This window comes from Hydra vulgaris, chromosome 09 (assembly GCF_038396675.1).
Source record: "Hydra vulgaris chromosome 09, alternate assembly HydraT2T_AEP".
NCBI classification, from domain to species: domain Eukaryota; kingdom Metazoa; phylum Cnidaria; class Hydrozoa; order Anthoathecata; family Hydridae; genus Hydra; species Hydra vulgaris.
Window position 1 is genome coordinate 53,530,001 of NC_088928.1, and position 23,119 is coordinate 53,553,119.

At 26.8% G+C, this 23,119-nt stretch overlaps 1 protein-coding gene across 4 annotated transcripts in view; it reads right to left on the minus strand.

The window, feature by feature from the left end:
- The window catches only part of LOC136084864 (uncharacterized), an 83,531-nt gene extending 60,651 nt beyond the window's left edge, over positions 1-22,880 (minus strand). For 2 of the 4 annotated variants that reach the window (XM_065806051.1, XM_065806052.1), the window contains exons 1-6: positions 21,742-21,989; positions 21,057-21,125; positions 11,650-11,712; positions 11,498-11,558; positions 7,129-7,325; positions 673-832 (exon numbers count right to left, since the gene is read on the minus strand). In XM_065806051.1, the coding sequence (XP_065662123.1) occupies positions 673-832; positions 7,129-7,325; positions 11,498-11,558; positions 11,650-11,712; positions 21,057-21,125; positions 21,742-21,906 (715 nt within the window). In that variant the 5' untranslated portion in view covers positions 21,907-21,989. Of the gene's footprint in view, positions 1-672; positions 833-7,128; positions 7,326-11,497; positions 11,559-11,649; positions 11,713-21,056; positions 21,126-21,311; positions 21,401-21,741; positions 21,990-22,815 lie in introns of those variants that run through there. The other 2 variants (XM_065806054.1, XM_065806053.1) reach the window with 2 other exon arrangements.
- Positions 22,881-23,119: the final 239 nt, after the last annotated feature.

The following is a 23,119-nucleotide window of genomic DNA, read 5'->3' on the forward strand; positions in this document are numbered from 1 at the left end:
ACGCACTCAATCCTTTCAGATTTAGAGATAAGATAAATTTCAAATTTACCAAATGGCAGTTTTTTGAATATATATATATATATATATATATATATATATATATATATATATATATATATATATATATATAATATATATATATATATATATATATATATATATATAGATATATATATATATAAAATAGCAAGTTAATCATTTATCATTATGATTGATTAAATAATCTAAAGATACATAAATAAATAAAGAAACATATAAATTCTAAATACTTTTTTTTTTTTGAAATTTTTCAAAACTTGTTTTTCTGACTTTTGTTATTCTCTTACCTCTGAGTTTAAAACAATAATTATCTAATGTTTATTTTTTAATCTAAAACCATGTAAAGATATCTAATATCTTATATTTTCATACTCAAGATCTTGAATTCCAGGCAGGACCTTGAATGTGAAACATCTGGTTTAATCCACTGTATTCACTTTCTGTTGAACAAATTTAGCCAAAATATTTTTGGATAAAATTGATATATGCTTCCCTAATTCCCTAACCAGAACAATTCAAAAGTTTGTTGCCAGTAGTAATGTTGAATAATTCAAATAAAATAAAGTTTAACCTCAAATGTATTACAAAAATATACTCACTAAACAATAAAACTATCTTATAAAAATATCTTACTTGCAAATTTTGAAGATAGTGAGAATGTATCATCAAATCCATTGTAATTGATTGGATAAATATTCAGTTGAAACTCAATTCCACTATCATATGCATATATAAATCCCCCCATATTGGAACAAACATAATGCTCCTCCACATTAAAAATGTTTTCGGTAACCTAAAATATGAAAAAATTCAGAAAGAAAAATCTTATTTGATTTATTTAACAAATATTAACAAAAGATGATAGAAAATAGTAAGCAACAGTTTAATTTTTACAAGTTTTGAAAAGTACTCGGTAAGATTATAATATTTTTATAACAACTCTGAAACTCCAGTAAAGCTGTACTATAAAATCAAAACATCTTTTTAAATCAAAACTTATAATTATAGTCACACTGACTATAACATATTACTTAAATGATATAAACTACTGCATATGTAGTAGTGGTGCTGCTTAAAATCGCTTGCTTCATAAGCAAGAAGGTATGAAGTTCAAACCCCATCATGTCTCTTAAAAAAACCAGGTTAAAATTAATTCCCAGTACACAATTACTTAAACATAGATTTTGAGGTTTGTATAAATAAAACAAGTGTTATTACAGATAGAGAAATTCTAGATTCTATTTTAATTAATAATTTTGCTGTAAAAAAAAGAAAAGACAGAAAGAAAGTCAAGAAATGTACCTGCCAGAAAAACAAGGAGATTGCAATAGAGTTAATTTAATGCTGGCTTATTTTCAAAAGAATTGGAAAATACCATTGCAGTCACAATGCCTTATATCAAATAAATTTGATAAATTAGAAAGTTAAAAGACTTAATGACTACATTAGGCAAAAAAAAACAGAGGATTTAAAGCTTTAGAAACTTTTTTTCATGCTGAAGACCTCGAGTTTTAGATTACAAGACCACAATTTTACATAAGTAATCTGGGTTCAAAACTGAAAAGTTCCTGTAGCCTAAATACTTCTTTGAAAAAGGTCTTATTAATTTTGCAACAGATTAACTTTAATAACTTTATAACAAAACTTTTACTGCTTTATCAATGAAATCAATAGAGAGCCTGTTGTTATTACTTCGTGTGTTTCTTAAATTCATAACGTATCATCTTAAAATGAACTAAGGGGTAAGCAAATTTTATCTGTTAACTTGCACCCCTTCTTCATCTATTAGGCTGGTGCAAATGTATTTTTATCACATTGTTTCTAGTTTAAGATGTTGAATGTTGGATCTTTTTGACTCAATGCATGGGTTTTGCTTGTGTCTCTGATTTTATGACTAGGCAACTCATTTTACTACCTCCTAATGAGGATACAGCTCTAAAACTCAGTCTTATGGTTATGAGGCTGGCTGTTAGTCAGGTTTCCTGAACTCTGTGGTAGCTCTTAAAGAGGCTGATTCCATAAACAGCTGAAAAATATCAAAGTATTAACCATGTTAATGCCATGTTGTGCATAGATGATATCCCTGTTTGTACTTTTGGTGCGTGTTGTCAAGGCCACATTTGGATCCCTTGGTTATGGCTTAGGGTTTATTGATAATAATGAGGCAATTGCTTGGGCTATTAAACAGCGTACTGAGTACTATCCATGTACTATCACTAAGTTCTCTAAACCTATTATTCACTAATATTCGTGGTCTTCGAAGTAACTTCTAAGGTCATGAAATCTCATATTTCATCACAAAAATTAGGCTCCTGTGACTTCTGGAGAATCTTTAATAGTATCAATAATAAAGGCAAATCTGTAATTCCACCTCTCTTATGTGGTTTAGACTTTGTCACCTCACCTAGAGACAAAGCTGAATTGTTTGCTAAGAAATTTTCATCAATATCATCTCTGGATTCCACTAGTTGCATTCTACCTGGTATAGCCGTCAAACAGATTGATCCATTGCTTGACATTTGTATCACTCCAGCTTTTGTACCTAGAGCGATTTCCTGCTTAGACAGCTTGTGGCCCTGACAGGCTTGTGGCCTTGACAACATACTTGTTATAGTCTTGCAAAATTGTTCTCCAGGGCTCTCGTCTATACTTTCTAAACTATGTAATAAGTGCCTATCAGAGTCTTGTTTTCCAGCCTGCTGGAAAGTGGCATCTGTTATCCCTATCTTTAAAAATTCTGGAGAGCGATCTGATTCATTTAACTACTGTCCCATTAGTCTTTTTCCTATCATAAGTAAGGTTTTTGAACCTTCAATTAAAAAGCACTTAATCTTTCATCTTGAATCTAATAACTTACTTTCTGATCATCAATACGGATTTCGTTCTTCTCATTCTACAGCTGATTTGCTAACAGTAATAACCGATAGGTTTTATCATGCATTAGATAAAGGCAGAGAGGTTAAGGCCATTGCTCTTGACATTTCTAAAGCTTTTAATAAAGTTTGGCATGCTGGTCTTCTCCATAAGCTTTTTTCTTATGGTGTATCTGGTAACATTTTTAAGATTATTGAATCCTTTCTTTCCAATCATAGCATAAAAGTTGTCCTTGATGGACAGCACTCTTCTTCTTATTCTGTAACTTTAGGGGTTCCTTAAGGTTTATTCCTCTGCCCTATACTCTTTTTAATTTACATTAACAATCTTCCAAATATTCTAACATCTAAGGTGGCATTGTTCGATGATACTACCATTTATTCTTATATTTATGAACTGTAATGTACTCGATGAGTCATCTACCCTTCATTCTTTTTAGAAACCATATATCAAATCTGTTGCAAAATAAGCATCTGCTAAGGTTGCATCTCTTTATCAAGCTTGACACTTTCTTACTCCAGATTCTATCCTCTATCTCTATAAATTTCAAATCCGGCCTTGTATGGAATACTGTTACCATATCTGGGGCAGATCTTCTAATGATGCCCTTTCTCTTTTAGACAAGGTGCAAAAACGCATTCTAAACATAGTTGGATCTGCTCATTGTAGCCAACCTCCAACCATTATTACACTGCCGTAATGTCGCTTCTCTTTCTCTTTTCTACAAATATTATAATGGGCATTGCTAAAGAGCTAGTGTTGCTTGTGCCATCTACTAAAATTCATTATCGTGTTACTAGTCATTCAATTAAGTCTCATCCTTTATCTGTGACTGTTCCTAAGTGCTCCAAAAACTCGCATTTGTCTAGTTTTTTTCTTCAAACATCAGTTATTTGGACTTTGCTTCCTTCATCTTGCTTTTTTGATTCATATAATTTGCAATCCTTTAAGTTGTCTGTTAATCGTTATCTTGCTCTACAATCTTTATCTTTTCTCTTCCAGTAATTTCCAACTTTAATTAGTGGTTGCTTGCAGACTTGTTGGAAGAGAAGATGTTTAAAAAACAAACAAAAAATTAGATCAAAAATCTTTGAAGCTATCATAACAGAAATTGCAAAGTTTTAGCTGAAAGCATATACCCTGATAAGAGATTATCAAAACTGCTGTTCTGTCACAAGATTTATAATAATCATTTTATTTATCATTATTAACTTTAATCAATATTTTTTCTTAATATGTTTAAATGGTTTTTTAATGACAATTTTTAAGGGTCCAATATAAACTTTTGTTAAAATTTGTAAATATAGTTTTCAAGTTATCTAGAAAAATTCTTTCACTCTCTTTTTTGTAGAGACTAAAAATATCATAAAACTTTTATTATAAGTATTATTTTAAATATTTGTTATGATTAAATAAATTATAAGTTATTATTATTGATTTTTTTTTTTTTGATATGCATTTTTACACTAATTATTTTATGCCACTAAACTGTAGGATTGCTACTTTTTTTTATTAAAAAGAAAAGACATCTTAAAACAATGTTTTGTTTGCTCCAAGAACACTATAATATTTAATGATAATTGAAAAAGTTAATTAACTACCTGAAAAACAACTATTAGGCATGTCAACTCAAGAAATGCACCTCCTGTTTAAATACCTGCTGAATGTCTAAAGTTGTATGCAGCATCAGGAATCCAGATCTTAAACTAAATGAAGCATAACTGAGAGGACTAGGTTTGTGTGTGTTTGTAGTGTGGTTACTCCTGAATCTTAGATCTCAGCATCTCAAATAGCAGCTAATCCTTAATCTGAGCTGCTCACTGCATGAATCAATCAATAATCATCTCTGACAGTCAATCTGACACAAATAACCGTTTTAAAGGAATATTGCAATCTTTTATAGACCGTTGCAGAAAGTATTAATGCAGCAAAAATATTTGGCTAACATTAAAAAATTATTGTATAACTTTAAGGCTTTCTGGACTTGGTCAAATCAATACTGTGAACAGGGTCAAAAAATTTTTAATAGACAAATATTATGTCAAAACAAGTTTTAGTGTTTAAAATATATTAAAAGATACTCATAGTAACAGGTGGACCTGCTACCAAATTTTTGGTACCGCACGTTAATAGTTTCAGAATAAGGAAAAATACGTTCAGCAAAAAATTTCCAACCTAAAGCCCTTTTAGGTCTGCATTAGGTCAGTGCAATATTTTGAATCAGAGTTCAACAATTTAATAAACATGAGAATGTTTAACAAATGTGAGAATGTTTAACTAACAGAAAAAAAGTTCAGCAACTTTTCTATCAAACCTCATTTTGAATAAAAGATTTCTTTTGCCATTTTTTGTTATAATTATATTATTTAGAACTTAAATAAAATGTTCATTCAGCTGATATTTTACTTTAACTAATTTATTTAGAAAATTAAATAATACCATTTTTAACCTTTTTTAATAAATTTGTTCAGAATTTAAATAAAATGTTTGTTTTGTTGTTTATATTTTAGCTATTATATTTAGAATTTAAATAAAATCTTAAAATAAAATAATAAAATATAGCAAACACTGTGGTCCCAACAGATTATCAGATTCAATGTTAAGTTAATCCAAGGAAACCTTTATTATTCAAGAGTATTTGTCTTAATATAATAAAATAGAAAAGAGTGTTTTTTAAATCTAAATAAAGTGCTTGAGTGATAAAGGGGGAAAAGGGTAAAAAAGAAGGGAATCAGCAAGGGAATCTTTAAACAGAATCTTTTTCTTAACCCATTTAAGCATTTTAGATGCGTGTTACAAAAAATATTTTTTCAAGAGTTTTTGTTCTGTAAAAATAAAAAACAGCTTTATATACTTGGGAAAAAAAAGTAAAGAGTTACAAAGGGGCAGAGGGTAAAATTGAAAGGGTCTAAGCCTATTTAGACATTTTAAATGCCCATTACAAAAAAAAAATTAAATTTTAAATAATTTAAACAAAATTTAAAACAAAAAAATTTAAAAACAGTTTTAATATTAATGTATATTTGGCACATAATCCAATAACTCTTCTTCCTGTTTTAAAGCAGTATGTAAAAATTAATGCTAAATTAAATTCATCTTCCAATAAAACTAACTACAATGTCACAATTAAATCTATTCTATATTCATACTGTTCAGCAAACTATCTTGAGTAGATAGAATAGAGTTTTTTTATGCACCTTTACATCTAAGTTTTCTCAACTTACACCTATAGTTGAGTGTAAGAAAGACTGGAAATTAGTAAAATATTTTTGTTTTTTTCGAACTCTTGCAACTGAGTACAAGTTAGAATTTGCTATAATAAAAACTTATTCTTATCTTCCCAAGATTCCTATCATCCAAGTTTTCTAAATAGTTTACAGTCAGTTTGCTGACCAGTGTGGGAACTTAATTCTGAACTTAAACCTACATGAAATAGATTTAAGCGTGTAGAATAGTATACTCAACACCAAGAGCAACTTTGCATTTAGGTTTAATGGAAGAAGAGTTAAATTTAGTATTAATTTTTACTTACTTTCTAGAAAAAAAGCAGAACTTATTGACTTTATGGGATTATGTACTATATATACATCAATATTGCAAGTATTTTTAAGTATTTTTGTTGTTTCAATCTTTGTTTAAACTATTAACATTTTAATTTTTTTTTTTTTTGTAACAGACATCTAAAATGCCTAAATAGAGTTAGGCCCCTTCATTTTTACCCTTTACCACAGTAAAAAAATTGCTAAACTCAGACATTATCAGCAATTAGGTCAGCATGACCAAATGCTGACCCTAATTCAGATACTGTCTAAATATTAGAATTATTTGCTACATCAAAACATTAGAGTGTATGAATTGAGTATTTTGAACAGTAATTTTAAAATACAAATTACAGATTTAAGATGAAAATTTTAAAATATAAATAAAGAATGTTATCAAAATGTGTAGGAGTAAAATATATAGCAAAATTTTAGCAAATTAATTTTATAACAAAAAATAAAATAAAAATAAGAATTAAAATAACTTGAAGAAAAATAAAAAAAAAATTTTGTTTACTAATACTTTTGTTATTCTATCTACATAAATAATTATTTTTGATAAATTTAAATGAATTCAAACTTTTAAAAAAAAAAGTTTCTTTATTTATTTCTTTAAATAAAGAAAATATGAATAGAGACATTCCTTTAATTTTTTTTTAATAAATATTCAACTTACTAAACCTAGCACACCAGTGTTGGTATTTTGAGGGCTTTTTACAGTTATAGTAATCAAATAGACACTCTCTATCGAAGAACTTTCAGAAAAAATAATTGGCCACCAAAAAGTTGTATTCAATGGTTGACTATTGTTTTGAAACACTTTAGATGCTGAATTGATATTTGGCTTGTTCTGCTTATCAATTTGAAAATTTTCTAAATAAAAAAGTAGAAAAGGAAAAGAAAAATGATCATAAAAACTTATAATGAAACAACCTTAGCTCAAACTTAGTTTCTCAAAATCAGTGGTTGCTATGTTGTTATCAGCAGTAATTTTTACTGTAACTTTACTTGATTATAAATTTATCCTAAGCATAAGTTCAAAAATTGCTCAATAAAATTCATATACACAACCAACAAAATGTAAAAAAAAAAGAAAAAGTCAGAACTTGGAAAAATGACTAATTGTTGTCGTAGAACAAACTTGAGTTTATAAAATGGTAGAACAAACAAAGGCATATCTATTCGAACTTCTAGAAACCAGAATTTCAAAACAAAACAAAAGATCACCAGACACTTGCCAACTTTCTTATTGCCTATCAAAAACTTCCCTATGATTAAAATTTTTTTCATAAATACACCTCGAATATGGAATGGCTTGTCTATAAACGCACATAACCAATTAAACACACCAACCAACTTTAACTCAACTTTTTGTAGATGCTTTCAAAAACTTATAGTAAATTTTCTCAGTGCTTCTGAATTACTTCATCACTATTGCAATTGTTGTAAATGATGGCACTTTAATCTCTAATTATTATTATCATTATTATTATTTTTATTATTTTTATCTTTATTATTATTATTGCAATTATTATTATCATACATAAAAATATATATATATATATATATATTTATACTTGTACATATATGAAGTATATATTTATAAATATATATATATTATATATAATTACATAAATAAATATATATATAAATATATACATATAAATATTTATATATATAAATATATATACACATATATATACAAATATATATATATATGTGTATGTATACATATATATATATATGCATAAATTAATGTATACATATACATATATATAAATACATATATTTATATATATATACATCAACACACATACACACACATGCAAAATCTCTAATTATTATTATCATTATTATTATTTTTATTATTTTTATCTTTATTATTATTATTGCAATTATTATTATCATACATAAAAATATATATATATTTATATTTATACTTGTACATATATGAAGTATATATTTATAAATATATATATATTATATATAATTACATAAATAAATATACATATAAATATTTATATATATAAATATATATACACATATATATACAAATATATATATATATATGTGTATGTATACATATATATATATATATATATGCATAAATTAATGTATACATATACATATATATAAATACATATATTTATATCAACACACATACACACACATGCGCGCGCACACACACACACACACACACACACACACACACACACACACACACATACACACACATGCACACATATATATAAATATATATAAATTATTAAAAAAAATTATCTAATTATCATCAGCAAGCTCCCTAATGAACATACAGAAGAAGAAACAACCTGTTAAAGATAAAATTAGTAGTATTTTTACTAATTTATTATTGTTCTGTTCTTTAAGAACATTAGGCACTATTTGTAGAATACACTAACAATATATATATATATATATATATATATATATATATATATATATATATATATATATATATATATATATATATATATATATATATATATATATATAGTATATTTAAGAACATTAAGCACACTATTTGTAGAATACACTAACATAATATATATATATATATATATATATATATATATATATATATATATATATATAAATATATATATATAGATATATAAGAATATAAACAGTTATGCAAATTAGTTAAAACAGAAATATACAATGCTCGACTTTTATTTGAAAAGAATCTAGTGTTAACCTCTAAACTTAATCCTAAACTGTTATATAAGTATTTAAACAGTACAAATTCAATAAAAGACTCAATAAAGGCCATGAGAATGCCTGATGGCGATTTATCCCATGAACCAAATAAAATTGTTAACTGCCTAAATAAGCATTTTCAGGATGTCTTTACTATTGAAGAAAAAGGAGATCTTCCACCTTTTTATCTCGAATTAAATAATGTAATTAAATTTAAGGATATTGAACCTGATGATATTAGCTTTGAGTTAGTTTTATCTAAACTTAAATCACTAAAAGACAATAAATCACCTGGAGCTGATAAACTTAGTTCAATAGTCCTCAAGAATTGTGCTACATCGTTTACTTTACCACTAACTCTTATATTTAGAGAATCACTTAAAACCAGTCAACTGCCAATCCAGTTCAAGTCAGCAAATGTAACACCTATATATAAAAAATGTGACAAAACAGTGGCCAGCAATTATTGCCCTATTTCACTAACTTCTATTCCTTGCAAAATATTAGAATCTATTATAAGAAAAAGAATTGAAAAATATCTCGACGAAAACAATTTACTAACAATCCAACAACATGGTTTTGTAAAAGGAAAGTCTTTTACAAAACCACAAATTTGTTAGAGACTCTTGACTTTATTTCTTCGTGAAACAGTGATGGTATACCTGTTGATGTAGTAATGCTAGACTTTGCTAAAGCTTTCGATAGTGTTCCTCACAAGAGACTCTTTGCTAAATTAAATGCATATGGTATTAATGGCTTAGTTCTAAAATGGATGGAAGCTTTTCTAAATAATAAAAGACAAAGAATAGTTCTAGGTGAAGTTGTTTCTGAGTGGGTTGAAATTTTTAGTGGCGTGCCACAAGGCTCTGTTATTGGAGCCCTAATGTTTATTATATACATTAACGATCTGCCAAGTAAATTAATGAATAAATGCAAATTGTTTGCTGATGATACTAAGATTTTGTCCAACGTAATTTCTGATGAGTGTACCTCAAGTCTACAGAGGGATTTAAATACATCATTTAAATGGACAGAAGACTGGCTTTTAAAGTATAATGTTGATAAATGTGTAGTAATGCACTATGGAGTAAACAACAAAAAGAATCCTCTATATATTAATGGCATAAAACTACCAGAATCAAACAGCGTAAAGATCTAGGTGTAATACTTTCTAAAAATCTCAAGTGGAAAGATCAAGTTATTTCTGTAACAAATAATGCAAATAGAATGTTAGGTCGAATTAAAAAATTGTTTGCAAGATTGGACTGTCATTTACTTAAATCACTATACGTAACCTTTATTCGCCCATTTCTAGAGTTCTCAGTACCCGTATGGTCCCCGTACCAAAAAGGTGACTGTAAAGTAATTGAACAAGTTCAGCGTCGAGCCACCAAACTGATTAAATCAATTAGGTTTTTCAGATATGAAGACCGATAAAAAGTTTTCAAATTGACAACTCTAACTAAACGAAGAGAAAGAGGTGATATGAACCAACTATTTAAAATAATGAACAACATTAATAAAACAGAACATAACATACAAACTGTTCAAAATCATATTAGAGGTCACTGTTTCAAGTATTACAGGGAAACAACAAAAAATCTGCAAAGGCATAATTTCTTTTACAATGGATCGGCAAACTTATGGAACTCATTGCCCTTGGAACTAGTAAAATCATCGTCTGTAAACTCCTTTAAAGCAGGATTCGACTGTTGGACGAACAACAATCGATTAAAGCGGCTGTCACAGTGTGCTTAAAAGCATTCTCACTGGCCAATCCAGTTACAGCAATAAATACTAACTAACTATATATATATATATATATATATATATATATATATATATATATATATATATATATATATATATATATATATATATATATGCATATGCATATATATAAAAAAAATATATGTATATATATATACATGTATATATATATATATATATATATATATATATATATATATACATATTTATATATATATATATATATATGTATATGCATATATATAAAAAAAATATATGTATATATAATGTATATATATATATATATATACATATTTATATATATATATATATATATATATATATATATTTATATATATATGTATAAATGTATATACATATATAAATAAATGTATATATATATATATATATATATAAATGTATATGCATATATATAAAAAAAATATATGTATATATATATACATGTATATATATATATATATATATATATATATATATATATATATATATATATATATATATATATATATATATATTAATAATACTGTAAATATAGAAAAATATTTTTTGAAATATACCTGTAGTATTGCCAGTAATATAACTATAAAAAAAACAGCCAAATTTGCAAGAAGCAGAGTTCTAGATTAAGTTAAAAATACAACTGATTAAGTATTTTGAAAACCATAAAATTTTTTATATATTTAAAAATATAAAGATATTTAATGCTTACGTTACAATTCAAAAGACAACTTGTTCGATTAAAAGGGATTGCAGATTTGCACACTGTCATACACTAGATAAAAATAATTTTTTTAACTATTACCATTTATTTTGCCTAATTTTGTTGTATAATAAAATAAAAGTGGAAAGTGTAGTTAAATGCCGGAACTCTTTTGATGATATTATTTATTCATCTAAAATATCTTAACTATATCATTACTGATTAAATATTATAAAGTCTTGTTCTGAAAGCCTATAAAAATTAAGTTACATTCTTTTATACATACCGTTATGCAGGGCTACTTGAACCCAAAAAAATAAAATATTTATTTATTTGTTTACTTTTTATAGAATTATTTGGTATGAATGTAAATAAGTTAATTATACACTTACTCAAATCAAGTAACTTGAAAAAAAAGGTGAAATTTTTTTGCAAGAAGTGATCAAAAAAATATTTTTTTAAAGGAAACTACAATAATGGTAAAAATTTAGTGTGAAGCTTTTGTCTGTCCAGACATAACCAAAAAGATAAAAATTATTTGACAACATTTCTTAAAAGAAGTATCAGTTGTTACAAAATGTAGCAATTATAATTGTCTTTTATTTGTATTATTTTGACAAAAAAAATTGTATTAATGTTTGAAGTTCAAAATTGGGGCTACTTGAACCCAAATGTCAATGTGGCAGCCTATGTTTGAAAATGATTAAATTTGCTTTCCATTAACATTAAACCCCAAAGTGTAATAATATATTTAAAAGGAGTTGATATATGTTATTTGAACCATGTTTTTAATATTTGTTAGGTTATAAAATGTATACCTAAATAATGTTAATGGTTGCTTAAAGCTATTGTTATACACCTATGCATATACTTTGTGCTATCATAACTGGTTCTACCAGAATGGTTCGATATATAAGAAATAATGATATATAAGATCAAAACTTAGAGCAAGCCTGTATTAATATTGAACGTGGAGCTATGAGTCAACAATTCGCTAAAGAACAGTTTAGAATCAGCAGTTCCAGCATTAAGAGAGCTCTTCGAAGACGACACCATTCTATAACAAAGAAACATGCAGGGCATCCAGTTGTCTTCACACCTGAAGACGAACAGTCATTTTGTGATCACTTGAATAAAGTTTTAACTTTTGGCTATCCACTGACCTCATTTGATCTTTGAATTATTGTGAAATCCTATCTAGATTGATTAGGGAGTGATGTTCATTGTTTCAATGAAAATCTCCCAGGTGTCGAATGGGTAAAAGCCTTTATTAGAAGACATCATCAGCTATCCGAGAGATTTGCCAGAAACCTCAAAAAGGTCATGGCTGCACAAAACTACAGGGCTTTTACTATGGGTTATATATGGTTCACTATGGGTACAAGTAGCCCCACAACAGGGGCTACTTGAACCCATAGTACAGTGGATTGCTCAAAATATCTATATAAGTATCATAGTACAGTGGATTGCTCAAAATATCTATATAAGTCCACTGAAATTCCGCTATAGAATTTGCTGGGTACATACTTCCAGCATAAATGTAGTAACAACATAATGGGCATTTGACTTGTGTTAAAATAATAGCACCACCATCACCTTTAATTGAATGAGCTGGATTATCTACACTGAACTCCAACAAACAAATTGTGAATGAGCAAACAACTGCTTTCACAGTTTTGAAAATTGATTACTGTTACATTAGTCACACCCATTATCACCTAGTTCAGTTTGTCAGTGTATGATCATACAAACATATGACAAACCAAAATAAAATAGTTTATCAATAAGTGATCATCTTCTTGTAGTTGCATGCTCAAGCAAACTAGCATACAGGGGTAATGAAGTTTTTGTGATTAAATTTGTTTCTTACAATCAACAGATCGGTTATATTTCTCTGATTCCTCGCGCTTTACACTATTAAAACTAAGTTGCAAGTTTATAGTAAATGCAGCTGGAGTGTTATTTGCTTGGTTTGTATGTCAATGTTTGACCTTCGAGTATCATAGTAACAAATACAATGAGATTTTTTAAGCATTTGAGGACATATTATGCGCATGCGTTACTTTAAAAGCAACAACAACATCGTAATTTTGATTTTTTTTTTTTTTGTAACGGTCTTTTACCGTAACCTAATAAAAAAGGTCATATCATTGCTCTGAAGATGTATATATCAGATATAAACTTATAAACTGATAAAATGTGTGACCAAGGAAAACATATTCTACTTGAAATACTTAATTTATTAATTTTTATGTGATAAAATACGCAGGAAAGTCGAAAAATATTTTATGGTCATCCTTACTACCAAAACATAAAAATTAAGCATTTATTAGAATTTTTATGCTTTAAAGCTATATATATTTAAAAAAAAGATGGTTTAACTTTATAATAAAAAAAAAATCAGAGTCCAGTTACTTTTTAAATTTAAAAATTTTGTACATCAAATCTTAAATTTTAGCAATAAAAAAACACGTAAAAATAAGTCACATGAAACAAAACTAAAAACATTATGCAGAATATGTGGAGAAAGTCTAGATAATGATAGTGTTCTTTTAACAAAACATATTGTTAAAATAGAATTTTGTTTTTTTATCCGAAACGATAAGGACCACCCAAATAAGCATCCTCAAAAAATGTGTTATAGATGCTTTTCAATATTAAGAAATATTGAAAAAGGTTCAAACACTGAACTAAAATTAAGATCTTGGCCTGAAAATTGCAATGTAACTGAATGTGTTTGCTTTAAAGCCAATAAAGGAAGAAAAAAAAAGAAAAAGATAAGTGGAAGACCTTTAAGTATTAGTTATAGTGAAAATATTTGGACTAGACACAAAATAAATAACATACAATCTAAAGTTTTACCTCAAACAAAATTTAATCTTAACCTGCAAGATATTAACTTCACTTTCAACCCTCATGTGCATCTTTGTGTGTGTACTATTTGCAACGAAATTATGCATCAACTAATTATTATAAAAAACTGTCTTCATTCATTCTGTGCACCATGTCTATTACCACTTATCATTGGCAAACTAATATCAAAAACAAAATGCCCTAAATGTTTCTTTTCAATTCCAAGTGATGGGTTAATTTCATCAACAAATGTCATTGAAATGATAGAAAATTTGCAAGAAGTATGCAAGCAAGGTTGTGGTAGATTGTTTAAAGTCAAACAACTGTCAGAATGAAAGAAATATCAAAAAACTTGTTAGACAACTCTGATACCAAGTTCAACAAACATTATCAATATCATTGTCATCAACTTCACAAATAAACTTTTCAGATATATTTGCATTGGATTCAACAAGTGTTATACCAAGAAATATTGAAGATGCCGCTCTGCATGTAATAAAACAAAAAATGTCTCAAACAAAATCCAATGTAATTGAATTTCTGACAGGTGGACCAAGGGTAAGACTATCTATGAGATAAAAAGTATGATTTTTTAAATATTTTAAATAAATTACACAACATTTTAGCCCTTATGCTTCACATCAACACAAAGAAAGTTCAGATGTATGTTTACGCACAATTCGCAGACGACAATTACATCTAAAACATAATATGAGTAAAACATGTGGAGAAAGCATCAGTTCTACAATCAAGCAAACTGCTACTCTTTTGAAACCTTTTAATGAAAATGAAAAAGAAAATATTCTGAGCAAATCAAATATTTCAAAAGCCAAAATATCTGCTGAAGAAATGATCAGTTTAAAAGCAAACATGAACAGTACTTATGTCAACATGAAAATATTATTTTGGTACACAAGATAGCAATTATTATATAGAAATCTTGAAAAGAAAAATTACCTAAAGCTTGAGTAATGAAAACAGCAATCAACTGAGGCAGGAAGAAACTTGCTTCCAGCATTTTAACAGATTCACCAGTGAGAGAATCTTTCCGAGTTGATCAAAATAAACACAAAGCTAATAAGCAAAAAATAGAAGAAAGCAAAAAAAATTATTAAAAAATTCAGAAAACAAAAAAGGATCAAAAAACTGAACAAAACGCAACAAATACAAACAAATTCGAGTCGCAAGTTAGTTTTGAGTGATATCAAAAGATCTTATGAAACTTTTCACGGAGGTAATGATTTCGCAGAAAATAAAACTGACATTGATTGTAATAGATTTGTGGTATTGTAAATTAGGAAATTAATTTGATTGTATTTTTTTTTTTTTAATAGTTTAGAATTGATTTATCCAATACAATAATTTTGAAATAACCAGTGGTTATTTCATTACAACCAACGCCTTTAAGTGCTGAAATAAACATCAAAAAAGTTATAGGTCGATCAAAAATATTAATGTTCACAATGTTATCATGAATTTTACAGTTAGATGAACATTATATAAAAATATATTTTTAATTTTGAATTTACTATGACGCTCTTGAAGTAACTGCAGTTTATCCAAAAAAAAACAAAAAAAAAAAGATTATTTTAGTACTGATCTCTTCTAACTATTTAGAACTAGAAAATGAGTAGTTACAATCCTTGAAAAATGAGGCTTTTTTTTAAATAATACTACTATTTCTGTTTTATAATATATAAAGGTTATAATGTTTTAGAGTTACCAAGTTTGACTGCTCACAAGTTTGCTTAACTTAAGTATTTGTTATTTCAGAAACTCCTGTGCACTTAATTAGAAAATTTTGTTTACTGTACGAGCTGGCCATGCATGACTGATAATGTCTGTACTAACTTGTCATGCATAACAAAATGATTTACAACAGTAATAGTTGGTCATACATGACAAAATGATGATATCATGATATTCTCATTTTTAGTCCAGAATATGTGGTCGCATTTTACTAGAGCGTGATTGTTATTTCAATTATTATATATTTAGTTCATCATTTATCATAAATCTTTAATGTATTATGGATAACCTAATAGACATTTTCTTCTTTTTACTTGACTACCACAAAGAGTTTTCAAATGATATACATTTTTTTTCAGAGAATAATGATTAATTAGTTTTTTTATAAAAGGTACAAAGTTATTATAGAGATTATATTTCATAATCTTCTGGAGTATTTAATTTGTCATAAATATAATCTTCTGGAGTATTTAATATGTCATAAATATAAAATTAGATTAAAAAAAGATGAAAAAAATGCTCAATAATAATATATTAATTTCTCCGTTTTATTAAATGTTCATCATCAAAGCGTGGAATTACCAATTGGTTAGGAATTTCCAATAGGTTCAAAAAATTGTTCCTCAAAGTATTGTTTTAACTTTTTCACAATTAAAGTTTAAAAGAAAAGAAAATTTTTAATTTTAGGAGTTTTTTTAAAAACAAAAAACTAAAAAATAAGAAACCAAAGTCTATTATCACAATGAGTCTCTATTACACTCTGGCCCGTCAAAATAATTTTAATTATCACAATGAAACTCTATTACACACTGACAAGTCAAATAAACTTTAATTGATAAATGAAGAAAATCTAAATCTCTAAAATCTATATCAATTTTTCTAAAGTAAATTCTAAGTTAATATGTTGTGCTTTTAAAAGGTTCAGTTATTTTAGCAAGATTTAGTACTTAAAGAATTGAAAAAATCATAGTTTTCAATTAAAATTTAAACAATTTATTGAAAACTATGATCTTCGATAAAAAATAAAAATAATCTACCAAACGCTTTCGATATTTGCCTTATTTGTGAAAATGCTTATTTTGATATACTTAGAACAAGTCAAGTAAGAATGGTTCTTTCCATTAGGAAGACCTCTAGTAGCAACACAAAAATTTTAATTCTGGTTAAGTTAAAATTTTAGCACTATTGGCGACCAATAGGTCAAATAATAACACATACAAATGTTTTGTATGTACTGTTTTGTAACAAATTAGCTGTTAATACTGCCAATAACACACGAGTTTGAGAAGAGAGAATGAAATGCTACTTTGGCAAGAACGAGTTGTGATATAAAAAGTGTTAAGTGTAAAATCAAGAGCATCAAATTATGTAAAATCATTACTGCTTCAATTTAAGCAAGTTTTTTTTCAAAAATGGATCTTAAGTTGATTGAAATTTGCTTTTTTTTTATCAGATATAGAACAGGAACCGAAATTTGCACTTGAAAAAACTTTTTCCATGCATTTGCAAGCGCGGTAAAAGTTTCTATGTAAACAGATGTAGACATCTTTTAAACAATGTTTATCTTCTGGAACAATTTCTCAAGAATGCTAAAAATTGATTTGATAGAAGAAAGAATTTTGTTAAGTTAAACATCTATTGCAAATATAATTTAAAGATTTTTTAAATACCCTTTTTAGTCCTGGTGACCCGCACCCATACTTTGAAACCCGTTTTTGTTGGCCATTTGTTTGCATAAAGAAATAATCTCTTCAAGATTGAACCAGTTTTTCGGAGGTGCTCAGAAATAATCTTGCATTATCCTTAATTAATTGGAAATATATTAACTTTATTTTGAGTACAATTTGTATTAAAGCAAGTAAAGTATATGAAATTCTTCCAAACATTCTAAATATACGTCAAACATTCTATGAAATATACGTTAAACCAGTGTCTTGGGAGAGATTTGTGATGTTTTAGATTTGACACATTCAGGCATTGTGCAAACTCCATACTGAAGTATGCTCATATTTATATAAAATCAGAATATTTTATACAAAAGTGCAATAATTGGAGTCTGGAAACAAAAATATCTCAAAAGATTATCACCACTACCTCAAAAGTAAGGGCAATCGGAATACAGGGAAAATGAGGGGGGGGGGCGTATTAAGAACCTTTTTGAAAAGGATTAAAATATTTTACAATGAAATTTAAAATTTATCGATGAATATAAGTCTAGTTGAAAATAATACAAAAAATATTTCATCAACTTGTTGCTCTCACGTTTGGGGCAGGTAGGGCTAATTTTTTGGGGCTTTTTTGTTCCCAAGCTCTAATCATCGCAATTTTTTGCAAAGTATCCTTATTTGACATAAGTATAAACATATAAATGTTTAGAGTTTGCTCCTTGTCTGGAAGTTAGCTATCTCAAAAATCACAGAATAATGTTACGATTTTATGCTATAAGTATGAAACTTCAGGATAAAACTGCAGATTTGGCTCTTGGTGTTTGATTGCTTAAATCTCTTTTAAAATATGTGACATCAGTTCGTGAAAATTTTCTCGACATTCAAGAAGGTGCTAGAAGGTTCTCAAGCATTATTCCTAATCAGTACAAGCATGAAAATTCAAGAAAGAAGACGCGCAAATTAGGGTTTAGTTAAAATAACGAGAATGAAGTGATTTTTAGTGACAGTGACGAATTTAAAATAATTTTTTTTCCTAATCATAAACAAGTTGAAAATGTGCTTGAAAGAAAAGCTTACAAGTCTGCAGAGAAAAAGTTTGATCTTCTAACTATTTTCAGATCATGACCGTTCCTGTCATTGTTGCTGCTGCCAAATCCTTATGTACTATTTATCTTTCAGACTCACGCAATTCCCTGATGAAATTATCCAGTTTTCCAAGTTCGTGGCAAACGAGAAGAATATATCAGCACTTGGATGTTTACAAGCAATTCGTAGGAATAAGTTAGAATCAGTTATTCCCAATGTTGACATCGCATATCTTACCCTTTCCATAAACAATTGTAGAGCAGAAAGAGCATTTTCAAAAATGGCAATAGTTAAAAATGATTTCCGTTCTTCAATGTTAATTGATCGTTTAAATGCTCTTTGTTTATTAACAATTGAAAGAACACTGTTAAAAAGTATAAATTTGCAAGATGTTGTAATTGATTTTGCAAATGTAAAAGTGAGAAAAGTTTCTCTGTAAACAAAAAAGTAATCTTATGTTTTTCGATTTCATTTTTAAATATTTTCGACCCATTAAATAATTTTGTTGTATATAATATCCAAACAAACTAAAGTAGAATTACTATTTAATCCCTTATCAATCTCATATATGCAAAAATTTTTAATTTTAAAAAATATAAAAGTAAAGAGTGTGAATGTAAAAAGAAATTGAGATAAACATAAATAAAAGTTTTCTTTTAACCCAATTGAAAGAATAAAGTTCATAACATTCAACCAAGTTTTAATGGTATGAATGTTAATAAATTCGGAAATAGAATATATGGTGGAATAGTTATCACTTTATAATTTTTTATTATTTTTTATTATTTCATTTTTATTTTGTAAGTTAATGTACTTTTAGAGAACCCAGTAGCTTGTTTCATTGAAAACATAACTTGATGCAATTTTTAATTTTTCTTTGTTTATATATATTTCACATTACTTTTTATAGTCGCACACCATTTTTAAACTTTGCTTAATTTATAATTTTTAATCATTTCCAATCAAGTAATTTATTTATCTTGGATAGTTTTTATTTATTTATTTTTATTTCCGCATTGTCCTAAACTGCCTCCTTCTTCCCTATATCTTTTAGTATATTATACAAGGCATAAATTCATCGCTAGGTTTTAAGTTTTATTTTATAATCTTTTAACGTTTAAAGGTTATGATCATGTAAAAAACAGTTACACGGTCATAACTTTTGAACAAGATTAGAGACTTTTAAAAAACTCATTGTTGACTCAACATCACAAAAGCTATAACATAGCATCATAAAAATTAAACATATCTTCACTAAATTTCATCGGAAAAAAAGTGGCAAAAAAGTTACAATCAATTTTTAGCTATTTCAGGAGATAATATTGGGCAAGTTTTAAACTTTGTATAACTATAAAACTTCAAAATAAAAATTGTTGATGCAAATTAAAGACTTTTTATGAAGTTTAATTTTGTAAAAAAAAAAAAAGACTCTTGGTGAGATTCTACAAAGAGTGTAATTAAAGTATGGTATATGGTTTGCACTTTGTCTTTATTATCAACATATTAAATGTTGAAAAACGCTACACGTTTATAAACTACCTGGATCAACAATATTCTCTGCCAGTTTTCAAAAATCCATTTCTTAACGGGTTCCTGGTGGAATATTTTAAAACAAGGAGTTTTTTTAAGGAGATGCAAAGCAACTTTAACTATTTTCTTATTTATTGTGCGTTCTTAAAGCGATAGCGATCTATTTCATTATAGTAATAATGTTTAGAAAGCAAAATAAAATAATAACAAACTAGTTTATAAAAGTCTAACATTTTAGTTTAAATGACGTCTTTTTTACGTCTTATGCCCACTGGGTTCTTACAGTGTGTTTCGTCATTATTAATTGACATTATCCCGCATAAAAATGAATTATAACTTTTTTTTTAATAAGTAAAATTACTTATTCTTATAAAAATGTAACTATGGTAACGATTGCAAAAACTAGTACGTTTTTGTTTTATGAATGTAAAGAAATTGTAATTCATTTTTTACACTTATTGATGTTAATAATTGTATATATATATATATACATTTATGTCAAATCATTTTTAAAGAAAACTTTTTTAATACCTCTTTGCAAGATAATGTAATACAACCTTTGTCAACTAAAGATGCACTTGGTTGTTGATTGTATTCAACCTAAAATAAATAGTCGCACGAATTCATTTCATATTTGTAAAATAGAGCAAGTACTTTTGAGAGAAGTATTTGAACACTCTTATTAGTACTTAGACTTTATTTTTAAGTTAGAAATTATAATTGAGTATATTGATATATAATTTTCATCGTATGGGAAAAAATATATCCAGATATCTATTAACTCACTGATTGTCGTTTATCATATATCTAATATTATTATTTTAATATTATTTATATTTTAGTTAAAATTCACTACACAATGGTAATCTCTCAACCATTGACTAAAAAGAGTATTGTCAAGATCAAGTCAATGTTTATATATTAAACTGTCTCGCCAACATCTCCTAGGCGACGTGGTAGATGATTTTCGTCATTTTGAGTTTTAATTACAATATTTAATTTTGAGCACAAAATTACTTTTAAATTTTTGCTACATAAAACATATATTTCTATTGATTACTAAATAAGTTTATAAACTATAAAAAATCTTTTGTAATATTTTTAACATATTAAATTACAACTTTTTTAAACATAAATGCGTACCGAGTAAAAAAAAATACAACATAAAGTTTTATTTTTTATAACTAAAAGTTATTTCTAAGAATACTAAACCTACCTTTAAGTGGGTGCAATATGAATACAGCTGGCCCCATGTAAACCATTCTGGGGTTAATTTAATATTAGAATCAGAGTTAGAAAATGAACATTTTTCTAAATATGTTTTTGTGAATTTTATGTAAAAGGTTGCATAAAAAAATAAAATGAAACTTAAAAAACCCATAATATTTTTGTAGCATAGATTAGATTATCATGAAGTGGAATTCTTATGATTGAGTAAAATCAATCTTAGCATAAAATACACATGACTTATTTTGCTTACGACAATGACAGAAAAAAAAACGGAAGCCTTTTGTGGTTGATTTTAAAGCTTAAATTTTTTTCAAAAATAAGGTTAAGCCTTATAAAAAAGAGCACCATTTGCTCTTTTAGTTTTATGAACAAACAACGGAATTGAAGTTGAATGTTTAAATTTTATAACTCATTGGGTAACAAAAATCCTCAGGAAAGAAGAAAAATTGTTCTAAAGAGTTTTTGCGAAGATAAAAAACAACATTTTTATTTGAAATTTTTTAAAATAATAATTATTTTTAGAGGATTCTACACTAACTAATGGTGTGTAAACTTTAAATAAGGTGTAAGGTAAAAAACATGAAAATTTCAAAACTGGAAAGACGTCATTATTCAATATTTTAGCATTTACTCTAGGTAGCATTAAATAAGATCTTATTTTTGATTAACAGATTAACAAATCTAAAAACAAAAAAAATCTCTGCGTGGATCAAAGCGCGTATGCTCTTAAGAGTATACGCGATTTGATCCCCGCAGAGATTTTTTTTATTTTTAGATTTGTTAAAAATGTAGAAATAAAAATATTAAAAATAACTTTACAGTTGTTAAAGATAAAATAACAAGTTTTCCTAGTTGAAGGTGTTTTTTTAAAAACTTGTTATCACTTACCATATAAACTTTTTAATATATTTGTTGTTATGCGGATAAAATTCTGGCGCCACGTTTTCCGAGTGAGAAGTTTTTATACTGAACGTTGTTTTTATAAGGGAGATTTTTTATATTTGATTTAAATCGATTTGAAAATAATTTTCTGAAAAATAATGATGAAATATACTCTAACCTCTTGTTGTATATACTAAATTGTTTCGTAAACGCGTAAGCCTGGGGGCTCACAATGCTCTAAAGTTATTTTGTATCGATATTTATTAGCGATATCTTAGTTTGGGTTTTCCCCATTTTAATTTGTTTTGAGTGATTATATTATAAAACGTGCTTAAAAAGTTAATTATGTTATTACATCAAGTTTATTACGTCACTGAATAGTTTTGATTAATAAAGTGTGTAATAATTCCAATGTAAAGTAAGTTTTATTAAGCTTTTCTTTAAAAAACTACTTTTAATTAAAAAATACAGTGTTTGGACAA